Source organism: Lichenostomus cassidix, chromosome W (genome assembly GCF_008360975.1).
Source record: "Lichenostomus cassidix isolate B80296 chromosome W, HeHo_3.0, whole genome shotgun sequence".
Lineage (NCBI taxonomy): Eukaryota > Metazoa > Chordata > Aves > Passeriformes > Meliphagidae > Lichenostomus > Lichenostomus cassidix.
Window position 1 is genome coordinate 22122034 of NC_139510.1, and position 16360 is coordinate 22138393.

Below are 16360 nucleotides of genomic sequence, written 5' to 3' on the forward strand. Positions count from 1 at the left end.
GGCCCAAAAATATGTAAACAACTGTGAGTTGGGGGGAAGTGGGCCTGGGGTGGTTAACATCATCGCCTAATGGAGTGATTGGAGAATTTGGGGCCAATATGCTAATAGGACAGAACTTGTAAACGGTGAAGGGCTCATGACCCAGTGTCCGTTTTGGGGATAGTCCCTCGAGGGGGACTTTGCTTGCCTGAATGGACCTTGATGGCCTTGAATAAATTTGTCCGGTTTTCATACTCCTAATTTGTCTTGGCCTCGGATTCAAGGAGCCTGTTTTAGGCCTCATCTCTGGTCAGAGAGACTGTGCTGTGTAGCCAGCCGAATCGCCTGCCAGGAAGGAAGGAAGGGAGGAAGGGAAGGGAAGGGAAGGGAAGGGAAGGGAAGGGAAGGGAAGGGAAGGGAAGGGAAGGGAAGGGAAGGGAAGGGAAGGGAAGGGAAGGGAAGGGAAGGGAAGGGAAGGGAAGGGAAGGAAAGGAAAGGAAAGGAAAGGAAAGGAAAGGAAAGGAAAGGAAAGGAAAGGAAAGGAAAGGAAAGGAAAGTCTTGGGCTGCCTCTCACCCATCCCCATCGCGATACTCCCGGAGCCAGCAGGGAGAGGGGGGAGGGGGAGGGCACGGTGATCACACTGGACACACAACAAAAAACCAAAAATGGTATGAGATTTAAAAAGAAAGCAAAACAAAACATCCCCAAGACAAGGGATTAAAATAACTTTTGGAAAAATTTTCCATCTGTTAATTCATCATTTGTGTTTCCTTTCTAGGCCGAATTCACCAAGCTATGGTAACATCCCTAAATGAAGATAATGAAAGTGTAACTGTTGAATGGATTGAAAATGGAGATACTAAAGGCAAAGAGGTAAACCTAATTATTTTAGAACTTTTCTCTTTTAAAAATGGGTCATCTGCATAAATTATGCTTTGGAATTTGCACTGGAAACAGAGAAAATATAAATCTTAATTTACTTAATGATTTTTTGTTACAGACAGTTTTGAATGGGAGTTATTAGGCAAATGCTGGTTTCTGTTGTTATAAATTTGACTTCCTGAGCTCTTTGTTATAGCTTTTATACAGTGCTTTTCATCTTTTGATTTTGAAACAGATTATACAGGCCAACCTTGTTGCCCCATTTTGCAAGTAGAAAAATCAAATTTTCAAAAGGGAGAATGACTTGCAGTTCAGACAGGAAACCAGTGGGAGGTGGATTAGAAATATTTTCCTGTTTGCATTATTGAGGTGATTTAGGAAAGAGACAAAACTTCACAACCGATATAATTTTAAGTTGTAAAGCCGGTATGTTTATTGCAGCGCCGGGCATGTGGGAGGTAGCCCTCCAAAGACACGCACGCCGTCAGTCCCGTATAGCTCAGTATATATGTGGTTACATGTTACAAATTCAGAGTGTTTCCCAGTATGCTTATACATATGCATAACCTATCCCCACTTTGTATTATAATGAGTTCAAAAGTAATTTTTATATCCTTGCGCCTGTGTAGTTCTGTTTTATGGAGGAGTCTTTGCAGAAGGTCTTTTTCACTGACCTTCTTTCCATCCAAAGGCCAGAACAACAAATTTGATTTTTTTTGCCAGCGTGGAAGTTCCAGAGTATCACAGTCCTTGTTTGGCAAACACAATGAATGCTAAGTCAGTAGATATATTGTGTGGTGAGCAGTTTCTGACAAGTTATCTCTTAACTTCTGATTCCCTTGTATCAGAGGGATTGAACTGCTGGTTTGTTTGTTTGTTTGTTTTAGGCAATAATTTTCCAGCCCTGCTTTCTTTAAGAAATTGTGTCTGCCTCAGGTATGCTTTGCTGTCCCCTCTTCCTGTAAATTTTGGACCATGTTAGCCAGTTTCAGCTGAGATTTGGAGAAGCAGCTCAGAAATAATTGCACTTCACCAGTTTTGTCAAAACATGGGAAAAAGGAAAAATAAGGTTGTGAAAATGTCCTGGTGATCTCATCAGCTGAACTCATCCTGCTAGACACAGAATCCCTAGAGTAGTGAGGTCTTTGAAAGGTCCAGCCAGAGGAAATCAGGTGAAATCAGGAGGGGCATCAATAAAACTTTCACACTAGACTTCCAGAGGGCAGATTTTGGCCTATTCAGGCAACTTATTCGGAAAGTACCTTGGGAAGCAGCCCTTAAAAACAAAGGAGTTCAGGAAGGGTGGGCGTGCTTCAAAACAGAGTTCTTGAGGGCACAGGAACAGGCTGTTCCCATGTGCCAAAAGATGAGTCGATGAGGTAAATGTCCAGCCTGGATGGGCAAGGAGCTTATGAAGGAACTAAGGAATAAAAAGAGGATGTATCATCTTTGGAAGCAGGGTCAGGTATCTCAGGAAATATTTAAGGGGGTCATTAGGACATGTAGGAAAAAAATTAGAGAGGCCAAAGCTCAGTTAGAATTTAATCTGGCAACTTTTGTGAAGGATAATAAAAAATGTTTTTACAAATATGCTAATGGCAAAAGGAAGGGTAAGAACCATCTCGGTTCTCTACTGGATGTGGGAGGGAATTTAGTGACTGCAGATGGGAAGAAGGCAGAGGTATTTAATGCCTTCTTTGCCTCGGTCTTTATCAAAAAGACAGTTTGTCCTCAGGACAACTGTCCTCCCGCACCGGTAGATGGTGTCAGGGAGCAGGATGGTCCCCCTGTTATCCAGGAGGAAGCAGTAAGAGAACCGCTGAGCCGCTTGGATGTTCATAAATCTATGGGACCAGATGGGATCCATCCCCAGGTGATGAGGGAGCTGGCAGATGAGCTTGCGAAGCCGCCCTCCATCATTTACCAACAATTCTGGCTCACTGGTGAGGTTCCAGATGACTGGAAGCTGGCCAACGTGATACCCATTTCCAAGAAGGGTAGGAAGGAGGATCCTGGAAATGATAGGCCAGTTAGTCTAACCTCAGTACCTGGAAAGGTCATGGAACAGTTTATTTTGAGTGCCATCACACAACATTTACAGGATGGCCAGGGGATTAGACCCAGCTGGCATGGGTTTAGGAGGGGTAGGATGTGTTTGACCAACCTGATCTCTTTTATGACCAGGTGACCTGCCTGGTGGATGCAGGAAAGGCTGTGGATGTTGTCTATTTGGACTTCCGCAAGGCCTTTGACACTGTTTCCCACAGTAAACTCCTGGAAAAGCTGGCAGCTCACAGCTTGGACAGGTGCACTCTTCGCTGGGTCAAGAACTGGCTGGATGGCCAGGCCCAGAGAGTGGTGGTGAATGGTGCTGCATCCAGTTGGCGGCCAGTCACTAGTGGTGTCCCTCAGGGATCAGTGCTGGGGCCGGTTTTATTTAATATTTTTATTGATGACATGGATGAGGGTATTGAATCTATGATTAGTAAATTTGCAGACGACACCAAGCTGGGAGTGTATGTCTATCTGTTGGAGGGTAGGAGGTCTCTGCAAAGAGACCTAGAATGACTGGATAGATGGGCAGAGTCCAATAAGATTAAGTTCAATAAGTCTAAGTGCCGAGTCCTGCACTTTGGCCAAAACAACCCCCTGCAATGCTACAGGCTGGGGACAGTGTGGCTGGACAGTGCCCAGGCAGAAAGGGACCTGGGGGTACTGGTTGACAGCCGACTGAATATGAGCCAGCAGTGTGCCTTGGCGGCCAAGAAGACCAACAGCATCCTGGCTTGTATTAGAAATAGTGTGGCCAGCAGGACCAGGGAAGTCATTCTTCCCTTGTACTTGGCACTGGTGAGGCCACACCTCGAGTACTGTGTCCAGTTCTGGGCTCCTCAGTTCAGGAAGGACATTGAGACACTTGAACTTGTCCAAAGGAGGGTGACAAAGCTGGTGAAGGGCTTTGAACACACACCCTATGAGGAATGACTGAGGGAACTGGGGTTGTTTAGCCTGGAGAAAAGGAGACTCAGGGGAGACCTTATCACTCTCTACAACTACTTGAAGGGTGGTTGTAGTCAGGTGGGGGTTGGTCTCTTTCCAGGCAGCAACTGACACAACAAGAGGACACAGTCTCAAGCTGCATCAAGGGAAATTTAGGTTAGATATTAGGAAAAGGTTTTTTACTGAAAGAGTAATAAAGTTTTGGAATTGTCTGCCCAGGGAGGTGGTGGAGTCACCATCCCTGGATGTGTTTAAAAAAAGATTGGACGTGTCACTCAGTGCCATAGTTTAGTTGGGGTGGTGTTAGGGCATGGGTTGGACTCAGTGATCTTGGAAGTCTCTTCCAACCTGGTGATTCTGTGTGTTTCTGTGTGTGAAATAGCAGTCTATAGAGACCAAAGCTATTTAAGATTTTTAGGAAACAGAGTTTCAATAGATCTGAAGCCAGTTATTTTTAAGTTCCTGTCCTTTTCCACCTTACATTTTGCAGCTTTTTGAATGAGGAACACTTACAAGGAAAAAAATAGCATCATAAATTTGATGTGGCTTCAGTTCTGCTATTATTTCTTGGGTGGTTGTAGTTCATCTGTTTCTTTTGCACTTTCTGGGAAATTTCAAATAATTGAGATCTCTTTCCTTTTATGTTACAAAATGTCTTTCATATTCTGCAGTGACTGACAAATTACCACAGTAATACTAGCTACTTCTGTTTTAATGTAATCACTTTACAGAATTATGAATACTTACTGGTGTTGCATCCCACTCCTAAGAGGAAGAGGGAGCACCCAAGATTCATAGATGCCTGTGGGTGAAAAGGAACAGCAAAAGTTAGAAGGGTCCAAAAGAGCTTATAAAGTTTTATTATCAAATCATACACTTGGTGTGGAAATTGGTATACATTTTGCCCTTATTTTCTAGTAGTAAGAGAAATAAAAGAAGGAATAGAGAGAGAGTGAAAGAGAGATCAGGTAGGAGAGGAAAGGACATCACCAGTCCTGGTTCCAGAGCCGATCCAGCTGATGGGGTGTTCAAGGTCCTGGAGGCACCACCCAGGCTTTGTGAGGGTACCTTTTTATAGATAAGTTTTCCCCGCCTTGGGATTAGGTTTCTTGCTCTCTATGTCAATGAAGTAACACGCACAGTCTGCTCTTCCAAGCCTTTCTGGAAATGGGTCAGGGGGCTTTGAGGGTCTTTGCTGGTCTCAATCATCCTTTATTGGATTGATCTTCTGTCCACACTTCATGCCCATTTCTTGACCCCACTTCTGTGCCTGCACTGTCCTTTATGTTGTGAAGTCACCGTGGACCAAAACAGGGAAGTGGGCCCCAGAAAAGTGCTGTCCTACCTTTGTATGGCCCTTCTCTCCTGCCACATCCTGTTCTAACTTGCCCACTTTCACAACTATCAGTGTTTGAGATATAGCAGTGCATTAACTCCTTGTTGTCCAGGCTTCTATAATTGGTTATTTTTAATGTTTCTCTGTGGTAGTGCATGATACCACCTCAGGAACTGCTGGGGAGCCAAGTGGTTCCAGTACAGCAGGGCTTCACTGGTGGGAAACATCCTAGTCCGAGTAACATGATAAGTCCCTCCCCAAATTATGTAAATCCCCCTGGCTGTAACCTAACCCCTGACTCCATCCCTCCCTTCTCCCATTGGTTGTGGTGTTCCCCCTGCCTCCTCTCCCCTGATCCCAGGTGATCCCTATATCTAGGGACACGTGGGGTTATTCGTTCTCTTTCACCCTGGAACCCTCTGGAATAAACTTCTGGAATATCCGGCTGATTGAGCCTCTGGATTCTTTGTCTCTGGTAACGCATGAGCTATCTGGCTCTCTGGGTGAGTGAGAATCTGTGCCTTACACCGGCACGGGTGTGAGAAGGGTCTTTCTGTACAGCACCAGAGCAGTGCTGGCTGGAGTGATCTCTCGACAGCCTTAGAGACACTTTCGGTAAACGCAGAGGCCTGATTTCCACCCCTCCTCCCCCTCTGCGTTATTTCTCTTTTTTCAGAAAAGATGTGTTTTCGACTTACATGAAGAACAAAGCTTACACTATTTTTAGTGTAAATAAAATAAGATTATTCAGGTTATAGAATTAACAAATTTTGGGGTAAAACCACTAAATATATTTATTGTTTATTCTCAAAAATATCAGGAGAAATGGAAAGGGTGAATATTGTTCTAAGAATCATAAATGTATTTTATATTCTTTTACACAGATTGACTTGGAGAGCATATTTTCACTTAACCCAAATATTGCACCTGATGAAGATATTGAACCTAGTCCAGAGACACCACCACCTACTTCAGCAGCTAAAGTAAACAAAATCATGAAGGTTGGTAATACCTATGCAACATGTTCCTATTAAACTTTCAGTACTCCTATACATGTTGTTATGCTTGCATTTTTAAATCTAACTTTTGTGTCTGTGGAGTTACTTGATAACTGTGTTCCTTTCTTTTTCCTATGGTGAATCGGTGTTTCCAACAATTTTCTAAGAACAGGTTTGGCAGAGAGGGAGTTGGGGACTAATATTTATATAACTAAATATATCTCAAGGAAAAATATAGAAAATGTTTTGGAGGTTGTTTTGAAACTATGCATAGTTCAAGTAGTCTTCACTCTGGGCTCTTATGGGAAAGATTTGGCAGCAAACACCTCTTTGTATTGCTGGTCATGTTATTTTTATTCACTGGAAAGAAGCAGAGGTAGGGCTGCAGTTTACGTTTTTAATAATAAGGTGATCAAATAACAGAGATTTCTTTCTTTTACAGAGTCGACGAACCATGGCACCTATTAAGAATGACACTCCTGCCAGAGATAACAGAGGTAAATGCTATCTCTTTTCCTTTCAAGGAAGTAAAAAAATATGGGAACATTTTAATCTCCTGCTCATATAACATTTCTTGATAGTTCTGCATTTCTAATTCTAACCCTATGGGTTATTTCTCACTTTATGGTTAATAGTGAAAAATCTACAAAAATGCTCAAATATCACAGGAGGATAGTGAAATGTTTGTATTGGATGAATATAGATGCATCTAATAACAGGAAAAAGAATAGTTATTTCTTATTGTTTTAATTTTCTCTCCTGCATTTAAGTTAGCTCGTACAGATGATGGGGAGGATTCTTTTTCCAAAAATTAATCTACTGTCATTAACTCAGGCTAAATTCCATTCCATCTGTTTAAACTTGAAAAACAAGTAGTCTTGCACATAATTTTAAGTGTTCAGACTTCTGGTGGATGATTTGGATCACTTTCTGCCATTTGCCTCTGGGGGTGTTAAATCAGAAAACTCATGAAAAGGGGATTTTTTTTCAAACCAGTATGGTTTAAATTTGAGATATCTTCTTGATGGGCTTTCCTCACATCCATATATGTCATCATTTGTAGTAAATGGTCTGTTTTGTATGGAATAACCCCGTAACTTGTATTTTAATAGGTCCTGTGCATCTTACTATTCACAGTTGGCCTAAGTATTTGTTCTTTGTTGGCCTTATAATTAAACTTTTCTCAGCACACTGTCTTTAGTGTAGTTAATTCATGCTATAAGCTAGATCTCCTATCGTATTTGGGATGATCTGGAGATTTGTTTTGTCTATACCATTTGATACGTGTTTCCATAGTTTTCTCCATGTTGCACAGTGTGCTGGTCTTCATTTGGAATGTCATCTCTAGGCTACTAATCAAAAGTGTTACCTTCACTTTTGTACTCTTCTGGCAGATCTTATTAGGAACATGTACAGGAAAATGGCCATCTGAAGCAGAGGTGCTTGAAGCAACTCTGAAAAACAACTTAAAACATCCAGCTCTACCAAAGAGGCTTGCATGCATGTCACTCTCACTGCATTCACTGAGAACAGACATCATTCTGCATCTTCAGAAATTAGAGTCCATTATCACATATCATAGAATCAATGTTTAGCTTTTCCAGAAGAGTGTCAAAAAGGCTTGTTTATTCCACTTATAGATTGAGCTGCACCTAGCTGCCTTTCATTTCTATCACTCTACTCATCCACAAATTGTAGGTTCAATGGGGTGGGACCGTTTTGTAACATCTAGAGAATGTGAAACAGTGAGTCCTTTTTTACTGGGTTTTTGCGTATAACTACAATATAAATAAAATTTCAACACTTTAAACTTCAAAACTGCATATCTCCAAGTACATATTAATTTTACACACATAAGTTCTATTAATTATGTAGAGTGCACATGCAGCATTGATACTTATTAACTATGTTGTGTTGGTGTATAACACTAGGATAAAAGAAGCTGCATACTGAATGTCTTTACTAATAGACTTTCTACATGTACAGCTCCCCACTCCCTCCCCTCAATAAATTGTTGTGTCTTAAAACTGGCCTCTTTTTATCTTGTCATAAAGCATTTCAGAATTGGATAGAAATGTTACTTTTCCATATCTAGATGAGCTTTGTGCTTTTCATTTGCAGTAGTTGGTTCTGCACGCACACGGCCTACTCAGCTTCCTGAACAGTCTTCCTCCTCACAACAGAATGGTAGTGTTTCAGATATATCTCCAGTTCAAGCTGCAAAAAAGGAATTTGGACCTCCTTGTATGTACACCGTGTATCAAGGATTCATTCATTCTGGGAATTACATGTACATTTTTTTCAATTATGTTGTTGTCCATAAATGACAAATATTCTATATATGCAGTTGCCTGCAGGCTTCCTCAAGAAGCATTTTTAGAGTGCTGTAGCTAAACAAATGTTCACTTTTGTCATAGTTGTCCTTTCTGTCGAATTTTTTTACTTTATCTCTTTTTAACTATGGCAGTGGGGCTTTGTTTCATTTACCTGGGCTTTCTTTTAATTCACACCAAGAGATCACATGTATCCAAATATCATCACATGTACAAATATTTTTTGAGGGTCATTGTTATATTTTCGGTTCTGTAATGATTGTCCTATTAGTATGACTTTTCTGCATTCATTTATTATATACATTTTAGAAATTAAATTGCTGTAATTATTTTGTACTAATACTGATATGCTTGAAAAGATACTTGATATAAATAAATGCATTTTAATTATTCATAAATTAATATAATTGAAATGTTATAGTGTAAATACTAAATTCATGCAACATTAAAAACATTTTAAAATTATATCACTTTCTTTAAGCACGTAGAAAATCTAATTGTGTAAAAGAGGTTGAAAAACTGCAAGAGAAACGTGAAAGAAGAAGGTTACAGCAGCAGGAACTTAGAGAAAAAAGAGCTCAGGTTAGTATTTTTAGCTCAGATGGAAATGTATATCAGGAAAAGAAGTTGTTTGCAAAATTATGTGCTATTTTTCAGTCTGCAACAATTTTTATGAACTGTTATAATCTTGAAATTAAATGCTTTCATCCTGTATGTGGTTTTGATAAATATTTTGGTACATGGTTGCATTGCTTTGATAACTATTTCTTTAGTCAGTTTTCCCTCTCTTTTCTTTCCTACAGAAATAATTGCTTACAATTGCTTAGCATTCTGTGTGTTTGTCCCGGGTTAATGATAAGACTCTCTCTCCTCCGAGAGCGAAGGGCCCCGACACCCCCTCCCCCACCCCCAACAGAACCTCTTAGATGGAAGTGAAGAAAAAACTATTTATTTGACAAAACCACGCAGAGTGCCCTGCAAGGCACAGGGGAAGGGGAAAACCAAGGTGAAAAGGAGTTATTCAACCTGATTAAAAAGTCCTTTTCTCAGACGCAGCCCCTCTCCTCCTCGCCCCCCACCCGGGGCCGGGTGGAGCGCCCTGGAGAGCTCTGCTGTCCTCTGGCCCTCCTGGGTCTCCGGGTGGCAAAGCAGATCGAAGAGAAGGGGTCCAAACGAGGAAAAAGAAGAAGAATGGAAAAAACGGGAACAGAGCTCACTCCGACCCCCGTCCAGCACGCAGTCTCTGCCGGGCCACGAATCTTCCCCCGGAGCAAGGCTTGGAGAAAATGTTTTCAAAACAACCCGCGTTTCTCTCTGCGGCTGGGTGCAGTTAAAGAGACAGGACCACACATTTTTACACATTTTTTTCTTTCTTGGGCATATAAGCCAACAATAGGGGATAAAGGATTATCATATCATCAATCCAAGACAGTGTTATTTAAAAATGAAGTCCTGATGACAGCTATTGCTTAAGGAAAATATATTGATGAAAATAATCAAATATTTGGTACTTAGATAGGGCTGTTCTTCTACAGGAGGTATTAATAGAATCATAGAATGGTTAAGGTTGGAAAAGGCCTCTAAGATCACCAAGTCTAACCATCTACCTAGCACCACTGTATTCACCACTAAACTATGCCCCCAAGTGCCACATCCACATGTTTTTTGAACACTTCCAGGGATGGTGATACTAACACTTCCCTGGGCAGCATATTTGTCACGAGTGGAAACTGAGGGTATATGGATTTTACCAGTTGCCTAGGCCTATGACAACTAGTGACCAAACCTATTCAGAGTGACCAGCACCCCAAAACCTAGTCTCACTCGTAAGTTCTTATAAAGACAGCCGATTTATGTCTAATGTAAAATAGATTATGGTTTATTAGACACAGGTGAGAACGGAACAAAGAACTAGACAAATTTTACTACACAAAAACATGAAAAGCTATTCATAGCTAAAACAAACATATATATATATGTGCCCAAAATAGGGAGATTAAAACAATACAGCGCTAAAAATGAAAAAGGTACCTATTAATATTATTGTAGCTAGCAAAGAAGAATACAATTCAGGAAACTGAATGCTTCTTACCAAATCCAATTTTTGGGGTTGGGGATGCACCAGATCCGCTCTCAATCCCACGGGAAGTAACCGCACAGCTCGCGTCCAAGCTGAGGGGAGAAACTTTTCTCACGCTCCAGTATCCATGTAGAAAAGCTTCTGATTTTACTGAGTTTTTCGTGGTGTTTTATAGGGAAAAGAGTGTGTATTTTGCGGTCACTTGAAAATTACTCACATTCTCTCAGTGTCTCGCTCTGAGTTCCAGACGCCAGCATTGATAGTCAGGATTAAGCCATTGACTTAATCTGAGCCATCGATCTCGGCTAGCAATCAGGGAGAGAGAGAAGGGGGGGGGTGTCTGTCCTGCCACAATCCACCCCTGTGACCCAAAGACACAACTCTTGCGTCATGAAGTGACAGTGCAGGTGTCTCTTGCCTTCATGCTATAAAACGCACCCACGCCTTTTTAATTTATGTATTATTGTTGAATTTTTGGTATACATTGCGTTTCCAAAATTGTATTATTCTCTAATGGAAATTTGACTATGTTAATAGGAAGCATTTGTTGTTGCTTCAATTTATGGGCTCATGTAGTAGATTATGTAGCAAAATATAGTAACAACTAAGGGATTAGTAAATATGACATTAGGGTTATTAGAGAAACTAAAACAACAAAATTTAAATAGTGATTAACATTTTCTTTGAGAGTTGTCATTCCCTCTGTTGGCCTGTAGTTGGAAATAGGTCGCTATTTTCACTGCTGTCACATGGGGGCAGTGTAGGGACGGTTTTATGAGTTTTCAGTGGCCAAACGGGGTCTTGCCCTTAGCGAAATCAGCTTTGTTAGTTTTAAAATGTGGGAAATACCCATCGAGAGCTGATTCTATGCTGGTGCCCATTAGAATCAGTAGCTATTTAGGCCATGGGCCCTCGAGCATTTGTTAGCATCATTGGTTTACATATACTTTCTTTGCTTTTACTTTACTGTTAGCAACACAGCTCTTAACTCTCTCACTTATGCACTTTCTAAAACTTTCGTTTATATTTAATATTCAGAGTCACTGCTCTGCACTTTATACACAACACCAATACGTTTGGCTGAAGCATTAGTAAACTATACACTTTTAAGTTTAGAAGTTAGGGTAAGCCAGGACTATTTGTTTGCAAGATTTTACTGGGTCTGGCTTTGTTTGGAAAAAACTTAAACATAATTGTTAGATGTTTTAGAGATTTTACTCTAAATTATTTTTAATTTTGATATATAAGGTGATGTAGTTAGTTGCATTAATTTAATTTTTACTCAATTATTTATTAAATTTATCATCTCACAAACTTATTGAGTTTGTTAGAACTGAAGTTTGTAGAAACAACAATTTAGATCTTTTAGTAAAACTAAATTTTCTTTCTTTATGTGTTAATGTTTGCTCACAATATATGTGGCACCAATTTAAAATTGTTAATTAATCAATTATATACTTTTCTGGTTTTCTTCTTAGATTAGATACCTTTTAATTACTTATTAGTATAATTTTTTAGTTTAAAACTAAACAACTCTGATTTTAAGAGTTTAAAATACATGTTGCAGTGGGTTTTTTTCTTTTACTTACTTTTTCTTGTAATGTAGAGAGAGAGATATCTCTGCTTTTAGTATGCAAATGAAGTTAGCTTGGAGTGAGGGACAGGAAAACTGGTTTTGCAGCTTTTTCTTCTACTAAGAAGTGGCTTCTAATTGCCCTTTGTCTTATCAATGGCTCATTTGCATTTTAAAACTTAGCTTTGGCTGTTCCCGGAATAGCCCTTGTGGGGGAAGCATCTTAGTTGCTTCACTTTTAAACCAAACAGGTAAAGTAAAAAGAAATTATGTTTCCCTTTGCAACTGCTAAAATCTAGCACAAAAAGGGCACAGGAGTTTTTAAGGGGATGTCAGTGGTATTTTCTTTCTCTTTGAAACGGAGGAGTTTGTTTCCTCGCTTCCTCTCCACACACTGTTTGTGCTAAAGAGATTTTCTTCTTGAGTGTTTATAACCTTGAGGCAGTCGGTTGAACGTATATTGTACTCCATCCCACGTGAATGCAAACTTAGGTTTGTCTTCCTCACGAATTGGTACCATGAAAAACATGTCTTTTATATCTAGCACAGCCATCCACTCGTGAGCAGAAGCCTGCAGTGTGGAAGTTAAGTTTGCAATGTTGGGAACAGCTGCGGCTAGGGGTCCCGTATTAGAATTTAACCTTCGATAATCAACAGTTAATCTCCAGTTCCCATCTGGCTTTTTTACTGGTCAGACAGGGGAATTAAAAGGAGAATGTGTTCTGTATATGATATTTCTTTGTTCTAAGTTTGTGATTACCGCATCTATTCCCTTTTTGGCTGCTAGAGGTATGGGATATTGTTTGACATTAGTTACAGCAGACACAGGTAATATTGGAGCTATTTTTAGAAGTTTTATTTTTCTATTTTTTCTAAAAAGGTTACTGCGTGAGGTTTCTGCAGAACCAAAAGACCAGATAGTACCGTCTTGTAATTGCCACTTTTTTCCTTGAAGGATATCATATCCTAAAATGCTCTCTTCATGATCAGCAATAGCAAAAATATGGGCTGTCATTCTTTTTTCTCCAGGTAACCACAACCGGATTTTTGCTAAGTGAGCTGTGGTACTGTCTCCATTAAAACCAGTTAAAAGTATCTGTTTCCTCTTTTTAAAACTTAAGTTTAGTTTTTCAGCGTCTGCTAGAGAGATTAAGGAGATTTGGGCTTCAGTATCAATAAGGAATTTCAGAGGCTGCCTCTTTGGCCCTACGGCCAAATACAAATGTGGGCTAGATTCTTTAGGTGTGTCTGAGCGCTGGCTCGGCTGCCCTGACGGTCCAGCGCTTGTCAGTTTTTTTGAGGTGCAAATGGGTTGGGTGTAGGTGCAGTTTCTGCTTCTTGTGTGATGTTTGAATTGCTAAGTGGTGGTGATTTCATCTGTTCTGTGAATTGGATCAAGCTTGCAATGGAGCTATTTGGCTTCCCTCTGATTAAATCTTTTGGAATACCCAGGGAGAGGGCTTTTCTCCATAACTCGTTTCTTTTTCCTTTATTAGAGTCTGATTGATAATAATTCCTTTTCTCGGAGGGGTTATGTTTTACTACTTTCACCCGCCGTTCAGGAATTCTTTTGGGTTCGATTACTGACTCTAAATTCCACCCAATTTCTTTTGCATGGGAGGTTACATGGTGTGAGAGATCTGCCCATGTAGGTATAGGTCTCTGCGGTGCGTGTGGGTTTTGTCTGTTGAATGTTATATTGTTTTTTATTTCATCTCGTTTTTGTACCAAGTGATTTTTTATGTCTGATGGGGCTCCCCGTATTAAGGGGAGCATCCTTTCAGGATCTACCTCCGCAGAGATTGGGATGTTTCTGCCCCCTCTTTCATGAATCGCTTGGATACAAGCAGCTTTAGCAATTGCAACTGTAACCTCGTCTGGAGTATGAATAGGGAGTACAGTTGGTTCTCCCCTGTCCATTTGGTTTGTTCCTCCTGCCCAGTAAGCCACTCTGCTAGTGATGGAGTGTGGTTCGTCAGGAGGTTGTGGTCCAAGGTGTAAAAATACTCCTGGACCCCAGAATCCGTAACTCTCTGAGCCATCTAATAATACATTATCTCCTCCTGTGAGGCAAACTCTCCATAAATATTCTGTTTCACTTTCCCCCGCCTTTCTTGAATATTTTTCTTTAATGTTTGCCATTTGTAAGGCATCATACGGGGTTGTTTTGGTGGTAGTTTGCTGGCCTCGCCTTTGCGGGCCCTGAGATATCTCAGTTTTTATTATGGGTTTCATTTTAAATTCTGGAATTTCTTCCTCCTCAGACGGTGGAAGTTCCGTGTTTTCATCTGACTCTAAGTCAAAGGTGTCATTATAATTTTCATCAGAGCTTTCCCAGATGTCACCATCCCAATTTTCAGGAGATGTTATTAATTTTTTAATTTTTCTGACATCCATAGATTTGGGAATATGCAATAATGTTAATTCCAATTTTTCCTCCACCATTTTTGCATGTTTTTTAGATTCTTTTAGCCCCTGTTTTGCCTGGTTATATTGGCCTTGCAGGGATAATTGTGCCAATTTTAATCTTTGTATTTCATTCATCAATTTTTCATTTTCTTTTATTATTTGTTCTCTCCATCTCCAAGCAGAGTTTAAACATAGGGCGAGTACATGACAAATAATGCCCTTTCCTTTGGTATCTTTTAATGAACCCTGTTTTTCATCTAATTTTTCCTTTATGTTTCCCCACTGAAACCAGTTTTCTGTGGGCCAGGGGTCATCAGTATCAATGTGAACATTGTGCCTCCGTAAATATTGTGTAAGTTCTTTACTCTCAGTTCTCAAATCGTTAGCCATCTATCCTGCCGACTACGCCAAAAATGTCACGAGTGGAAACTGAGGGTATATGGATTTTACCAGTTGCCTAGGCCTATGACAACTAGTGACCAAACCTATTCAGAGTGACCAGCACCCCAAAACCTAGTCTCACTCGTAAGTTCTTATAAAGACAGCCGATTTATGTCTAATGTAAAATAGATTATGGTTTATTAGACACAGGTGAGAACGGAACAAAGAACTAGACAAATTTTACTACACAAAAACATGAAAAGCTATTCATAGCTAAAACAAACATATATATATATGTGCCCAAAATAGGGAGATTAAAACAATACAGCGCTAAAAATGAAAAAGGTACCTATTAATATTATTGTAGCTAGCAAAGAAGAATACAATTCAGGAAACTGAATGCTTCTTACCAAATCCAATTTTTGGGGTTGGGGATGCACCAGATCCGCTCTCAATCCCACGGGAAGTAACCGCACAGCTCGCGTCCAAGCTGAGGGGAGAAACTTTTCTCACGCTCCAGTATCCATGTAGAAAAGCTTCTGATTTTACTGAGTTTTTCGTGGTGTTTTATAGGGAAAAGAGTGTGTATTTTGCGGTCACTTGAAAATTACTCACATTCTCTCAGTGTCTCGCTCTGAGTTCCAGACGCCAGCATTGATAGTCAGGATTGACTTAATCTGAGCCATCGATCTCGGCTAGCAATCAGGGAGAGAGAGAAGGGGGGGGGTGTCTGTCCTGCCACAATATTCCAATGCTAAACAACCCTTTTTGTGAAAAAAATGTTTTGAGGCCATTTCCTCTTGTCCTGTCACTTGTTACCTGGGAGAAGAGGCCAAACCACACCTCACCACAACCTCCTGTCAGGGAGTTGTAGAGAGCAATAAGGTCCCCCCGAGCTTTCTTTTCTCCAGACTGAGCTCCCCCTTGCCAGCTCCCTCAGCTGTTCCTCATCAGACTTCTGCTCCAGCCCCTTCCCCATCTTTGTTGCCCTTCTCTGGACACACTCCAGCACCTCAATGTCTTTCTTCTTGTGAGGGGCCTATATCTGAACACAGGATTCCAAGTGCAGCCTCACCAGTGCTGAGTACAGGGGGACGGTCACTGCCCTGGCCTTGCTCGCCACACTATTGCTGACACAAGCCAGGATGCCATTGGCTTTCTTGGCCACCTGGGCACATGCTGGTTCATGTTCAGCTGCTGTTGACCAGCACCCCCAGGTCCTTTTCACAGAATGGGTAAGGTTGGAAGGGACCGCAATGGGGTCTTCTGGTCCAACCTCCCTGCTCAAGCAGGGTCATCCCACAGCATGTTACATAGGATTGCGTTTAGGTGGTTCTTGAATATCTCCAGCAAGGGAGACTCCACAACCTCTCTGGGCAATCTGTTC

General features: G+C 40.8%; 1 protein-coding gene and 1 long non-coding RNA gene across 4 annotated transcripts in view; one reads left to right on the plus strand and one right to left on the minus strand.

The window, feature by feature from the left end:
- The window catches only part of LOC146425689 (kinesin-like protein KIF2A), a 180572-nt gene that overhangs the window by 69295 nt on the left and 94917 nt on the right, over positions 1–16360 (plus strand). For 2 of the 3 annotated variants that reach the window (XM_085041595.1, XM_085041593.1), the window contains exons 2-6: positions 760–854; positions 6084–6200; positions 6640–6694; positions 8319–8441; positions 9012–9112. In XM_085041595.1, coding sequence (XP_084897721.1) covers positions 760–854; positions 6084–6200; positions 6640–6694; positions 8319–8441; positions 9012–9112 — 491 coding nt within the window. The remainder of the gene's footprint in view (positions 1–759; positions 855–6083; positions 6201–6639; positions 6695–8318; positions 8442–9011; positions 9113–16360) is intronic. The other variant, XM_085041594.1, reaches the window with a different exon arrangement.
- The window catches only part of LOC146425690 (uncharacterized), a 105888-nt gene that overhangs the window by 53968 nt on the left and 35560 nt on the right, over positions 1–16360 (minus strand). The window lies entirely within an intron of this gene.